Source organism: Rhododendron vialii, chromosome 10a (genome assembly GCF_030253575.1).
Source record: "Rhododendron vialii isolate Sample 1 chromosome 10a, ASM3025357v1".
NCBI lineage: Eukaryota > Viridiplantae > Streptophyta > Magnoliopsida > Ericales > Ericaceae > Rhododendron > Rhododendron vialii.
This window is the reverse complement of record NC_080566.1, coordinates 12,093,493-12,099,495: the sequence shown is the minus strand read 5'-3', so window position 1 is coordinate 12,099,495 and position 6,003 is coordinate 12,093,493. Positions and strand designations below refer to the sequence as shown.

The 6,003-nt window shown below is 42.5% G+C and overlaps 1 protein-coding gene across 1 annotated transcript; it reads left to right on the top strand.

Moving 5' to 3' along the window:
* Positions 1-225: 225 nt before the first annotated feature.
* Positions 226-1,581, top strand: LOC131304687 (receptor-like protein 44). The gene has a single exon (XM_058332021.1). The coding sequence runs from the start codon at positions 447-449 to the stop codon at positions 1,260-1,262; it is 816 nt and encodes a 271-aa protein (XP_058188004.1). The 5' UTR covers positions 226-446; the 3' UTR covers positions 1,263-1,581.
* Positions 1,582-6,003: the final 4,422 nt, after the last annotated feature.

Sequence of the window (6,003 nt, the reverse complement as noted above, 5' to 3'; positions counted from 1 at the left end):
TCGAATAAAAAATTAGTTATATTTTTTGCTTTGATAATAAATTTCTTTAATATAATTTGATAGATCTTGATTAGTTTTATGATACAATATTTTTATAATTATATAAATTATTATAAATTATAAAATGTTATAAATTATAATCATTTCAAAATAGTGCCACTAAAAAATTGCCAAGATGTTAAGCGGCCTAAATCCGCGTCTTATGCTACCGTACCAAACTACCAATATGCATTACCGGCAGTACTCCCATTTTCACCAAACCCCGAGTTTGTGCCCTCCGCTCTCTCTCTCTCTCTCTCTCTCTCTCTCTCTCCAAAACCCACTTCCCACACTGTCCTGCCCCATCATCCCCTAACCCAAAAAAAACACAAACAATTACTAAAAATTACCAACCTTGCTAACCTGCGCCCAGGTCGCGCAAGAAGACACCCAGTAGTACCAACCGGATGGGCAGTCTCCGTCTCCTCCTCCTCCTGCTCCTAACCTTCTCGGGCCTACTCCCCCAATCCGCCCCGGATCCGGACGACGAGTCCTGCCTGACCCAGCTCGCCTCCTCCCTCCTCGACCCGAACCACAACCTCAACAACTGGACCCGAACCACCTTCCAGAACCCCTGCTCCGGCTTCACCTCCTACCTCCAGGGCGCCACCTGCAACAACGGCCGCGTCTACAAGCTCTCCCTCGCCAACCTCTCCCTCAGGGGCACCCTCTCCCCCTACCTCTCCAACTGCACCAACCTCCAGTCCCTCGACCTCTCCTCCAACTCCCTCACCGGCCCCATCCCCGTCGACCTCCAGTCCCTCGTCAACCTCGCCGTCCTCAACCTCTCCTCCAACCGCCTCTCCGGCCCCATCCCCCCCCAGCTCGCCTTCTGCGCCTACCTCAACGTCATCGATCTCCACGACAACCTCCTCACCGGCCAGATCCCCCAGCAGCTGGGGCTGCTCGTGCGGCTGTCGGCGTTCGACGTGAAGAACAACAAGCTGTCCGGGCCGATACCGGCGTCGCTGGGGAACAGGAGCGGGAATCTGGTCAGGTTCAACGCGACGTCGTTCGAGGGGAACAGGGATCTGTACGGGTACCCGTTGGGGGACGGGAAGGGGAAGGGGCTCTCCATTCTGGCGATCGTGGGGATCGGGCTGGGGAGCGGGTTGGTGAGCCTCGTTCTGAGTTTCAGCGCGGTTTGTGTCTGGTTGAGAGTCTCGGAGCGGAAGCTGGCGAGCGATGAGGGGAAGATTACGCAGCTCATGCCTGATTATTGAGGGAATTTTTTTCCAAGGTATTTTGTGTAGTTTTTATTCTTCTGGGTATAGTTTGATGATATATAAATGGGTTTTGATTTTGAATTTTTCTCTTTCTGAATTAGTTTTTGGTTGTCTTTTCCAAATTTTTACTGATCTCCAAAATGGTAAGGTTTCTTTGCGGAACAATCATTTTGGGTTTTTATTTTTCTCTGCGCGTTCCTTGACGATTTTTTGTTGGCCCAACTGCAATTGACGGATGTATAAAGCATTAAACCAATTCGAATATGAGATTGATTAGCGAAACAACTGATTCGAATGAGATTGAGCGATTTTGCAATTTTGCTCTCCTCTCTCTCTCTCTCTTTCTGTCTCTTTCTGGGAAACAGTGCAGTGATAAAAGTCTCTAATTTTTCATGTAGGTGGGGTTGAGAGTTGGGTGTTCCAGTGCTTATCGTGTTGTAATTTTGTATGCTTTCTGCTGCATCATGTGCGTTTATCGAAAGCAATTATCCAGCAATGCTACACACAGCATTGGGGCAGTAAACGAACCGAATCGGGCTGAACTTGTTAAGTTCGGCTCGGGTTCGTTAAGATACTAATTTGACTCGCTTTCGATTCGAGCCTGAACAACTTGGTTCGAGTTCGGCTTGGTCTAGTTTGTCAAGGTACTAGTTTGGCTCGAGTTCGGCTCAGGTTCGATTTGAGCCTGAACACCTTGGCTCAAATTCGGCTTGCTAAACTCAAACAAACCGAGCAAAGCCGAATCTAAGCTCGAATTGAGCTCGTCAAGACTTGGGTTCGGTTCGGCTCGGCTCATTACACTCAACCGAATTCAAACTCTCTCATTGATCGTATAGAATTTGAGAGAAAAATAAGTATTGAATTATATATATTCCCTTAAAATTTTTATATTTACAAATAGACCTCTAAATAGGGATGGCAATCCCGGCCGCCCCACCCCGTCCCGCCCCAAATGGATTGGGGATTCGGGGATTTTTAGGAGATCGGGTAGGGGATGGGGATAATTTTTTTTTAAAAATGGGGAACGGGTAGGGGATGGGTATGAGTCTGTCCCTGCCCCATCCCCACCCGGCCCCGGCCCCGGCCCGTTTGTGTGTGTGTGTGTGTGTATATATATATATATATAAATAAGTTATATATATAAATGAAAATTATATAGGAGTACTATATATACATAAGTGAGGAAGAAATAAAGAAACTAAATCTCACTGTCAATTAACATAGAAGTAATTGAATTCACTTACCACGAATAGAATATTAGTAGAAAAAAGAGTTCAAATCGATATTTCTAGTCAGATAAATATTGTTCACGTCTAATAAATATTGTTCACGTCGGAAACTCATGAAATAACGTTGTGTTGAGAGACTAAGAAACGAAGCTTTAAAGAGCTTTGCGTGTGTTGTTTGTTCTTGGCGTCTTGTTGCAGGAGGGATATCGGATTAAGAATATCAATTTTGCCTGTGGTACCAGTTGGATCCCCGATTCCCCACGGGAATCCTCGTTCCCCATTTAGGGAGGGGATGGAGGGTAAAAATAATTCCCCGGTGGGGATCGGGGAGGGGATGGGGATGGATTTGGATTCGGGGATCGGGGACGGGGATAGTGGTATCCACCCCCTACCCGCCCCATTGCCAACCCTACCCCTAAAGAATTATTAATTATATGTAACTATAGATTCGCTAGTCTAACCGAGCCGAATACTGTTAGGCTCAGGTTCGGCTCATTTACAAAATGAGCCTAGAATCGAGATTCAAGTTCAGTTCGTTTAACAGACGAATTGAACTCAAACGAGCTCTTGCCGAATTGAGTCTCGACCAGTTCGTGAACGACTTAGTTGACAGCATTGAATGATTACTCGTGAATTACCATATATACCCCAAAGGAAATACATAAGCACACAAAATCTTTGTTCACACCTTTAAAACACAACTTTGGGCACAACTTTGTTTGGGTAAAAGTTAAAAAATTTACTTTTCTAATTCCTCCGGTCGAAATGAATTAATAACCCAAAAAAATTGGCGCTAAACTAACAAATGCGAAAAAATTTAAATAAGAACAAAATTTTCAAATTTAAGTTAAGGTTAAATTAAATTCATGAGAACACAGCCTTGATACTTATGAATCCGTGTGTGTAGCAAGCTAGCATACCTCAATAAGCATTGTCAATTCAATATTTTTTTTAAGGGAGGGCAAGAGGGTAATTTTACCTACCAAACTCATTTAGGTAATTGCTGACTAGGGAGAGGTAGAGTGAACCCTTTAAACACACACACAAACCCAAACTCCTGATGTGGGAGCCAACCCGCATTGTCAGTGATTAAATACACCATTATTATGTGGTTTGTGTACTGTGTATTCAACATAGGGTGAAAGAAAAACCGACGGATTAGAGAAAAAAAAGACGACCACAGTTCGGTTTTCGATTGGGGTAAGGGTGGGTTTGGTTGGCTTCGGTTTGGCCTGAACCAAACCGATCAACTTTTTGTTTGGCCTCAATTACTTGGAAATTTCTTCGGACCGAACTAAAACAATATATCCAAAAACTATACCGATTTGGACCGATCAATCAAAGCCATACATCTTACACCCCAAAAAAAAAAAAAAAAAAACTCAGCCTTCCATCTCAATTTCAACTGTTCATTTCAATCTTAATGCCAAACCGAAAAACCAAAAAAAAATTTAAAAAATTGACCGGACCGAATCGAACCGAACCACACTGAGCCAATTTTGGTCCATTGTTTTTTTCGGTCGGTCGATTTCTGGCTACATTACCCCAAGCCGATCGGTCTTGAACACCCAAAAACCGAATCGGACCAACCGATTTTCACCCCTAATTCAACATTTTTTAGGTGAATTACTTATTGACTTCATTAATGCTCGACCGGGATCCCTGGGAGACAAATACAGCAACAGGCTGCAGTACTTGTCGTCGTAAAATTGAAAAAAAATAAAGGTTGGATTAGCACTTGTGCATAGTGTTGTTCGTAGTTAGGAAATATTAGTTGCAGTATTTCTTTTTTGTTTTCTTGCGAGGAGTACTGTCAGTGGTAAGGTTTTATTCTTTTCGGGAAGTGTTTTTCAAGAAATTTTTGCAAAATACTATTTTTTTGGTCGGCCGAAACTGCATGGACGGTTCTTTGGCAAATTATGGAGAGACCAGATTCGAATTAGAAATGTTTAAATCTCGGAGGGGATGGGAGGATTCGGGGGTGTTGTAGTGCACCACGTGTGGTGCGGCATCGCAGTCGTCCAAAAGTTTTTTCAACGGTCCATATTAAAAACAAAATTTTCCATGATAGTTTGTTTTTAATTCGGACAGTTAATTATTGAGATCGATCAAACAATTGGGCATTCAAAGCAGCCAGAGTAGTGCACTACGGCAACTCGACAAATCCGGTGGTGATAGAAGCTTTGGAAGGGGATTTGCAGCATGTGATCAATCTGATTCAAAGGCAGGTGGAAGTAAGTAATGGAAGTGGGTATGCTCATTGCTACTGTGAACAAGTTGCGGTTATCTTTTGATGGATTGAAGGTTAGTTTTGTTTGGAGATGTGGCAATTCAGTAGCTCACTTAATTAGTAGCCAACAATGCTGTGAGAGGGAGTGGGGTTCGTGCATGGAAATTTTATCCCCTCTTTGACTGGCTTCCTTGCTTCAAGAGGATGAGCTCCTAATTTGATGTATTGGTCGTTTGATCCTCTTATCAATGATAATATCCTAATTTTTGACCAAAAAAAAAAGTGGATTTTGTTGGGAATATATTGTCGAGTGAGCTGTATTTGTTCGCAAACATATTGACAAACAGGCAAAAACAAAAAGATCTCTTCATCAGAACGCACGAGAGGATCTCTAATTATTCTTTTTGTCTTCTCCATCGCTCACATTGTGAGAACCATCGTCTCCATTACATTTACCATGAGTGCCATTCTTTACATCACACATATGGTGAGGATACGAGGACAGTTCTATTAATGGTAGTGGTATTTGAGGTGGGGATATAGGTGGTGGTGGATTGGTGGTGATGGTGGCAAAACGTGTGTACTAAGAAAAGGAAATGGAAATAGGTAAAACATTAGGGGTGGGTACAGAGTAAAAAAAGGCGGTGCAAATATCTATAGGAATGATGTATGTGATTTTTCATATAGAAACTGGTGTATGTGATTGAGGACACTTACACAACACACACTCACGTGATGGTTGGGGCCGACACACTGGTGCTAGCAAAGTTGTAATCCAAAAGCTCATTTGAGGTGTTTTTTTTACTCTTTCCTTCATCCTTAGATATTTTTTTTCAATATGAGTGATGTCAAAATGCATTCTATAAGTCCACGCAAAACAGCCAAAATGCAAAAATACATGAAAAAAATCATAATGGAAAAATAAAGCGGCCAAACACCCCTTACTATGGGCGTTTCCGATCAAAGTGCCATTCAAGTAGCTATGTAGTCTATTACTATTACTTTTTTTGTTTTTGTTTTAGAGACTAACAAGTTTTATAGACCAAAACCGGAGCAAAACAATACAAGAGAGTCGTTGGGACAAAGCCCCTATCTCAACACAAAACATCACAAAGCCCCTTCTCAAAGTAGCACGCAAATTCTTCCCGGAGTTGATTCGAGCTCTAACATTCTCTTCAATAGATTGAATAACCCTTTGTACAATTCTTTGGCTTCTCCCAAAATATTTTGCACTTCTTTCTAACCAGAGTAGCAGCTAGGGACAATTATTGCAGAGTTA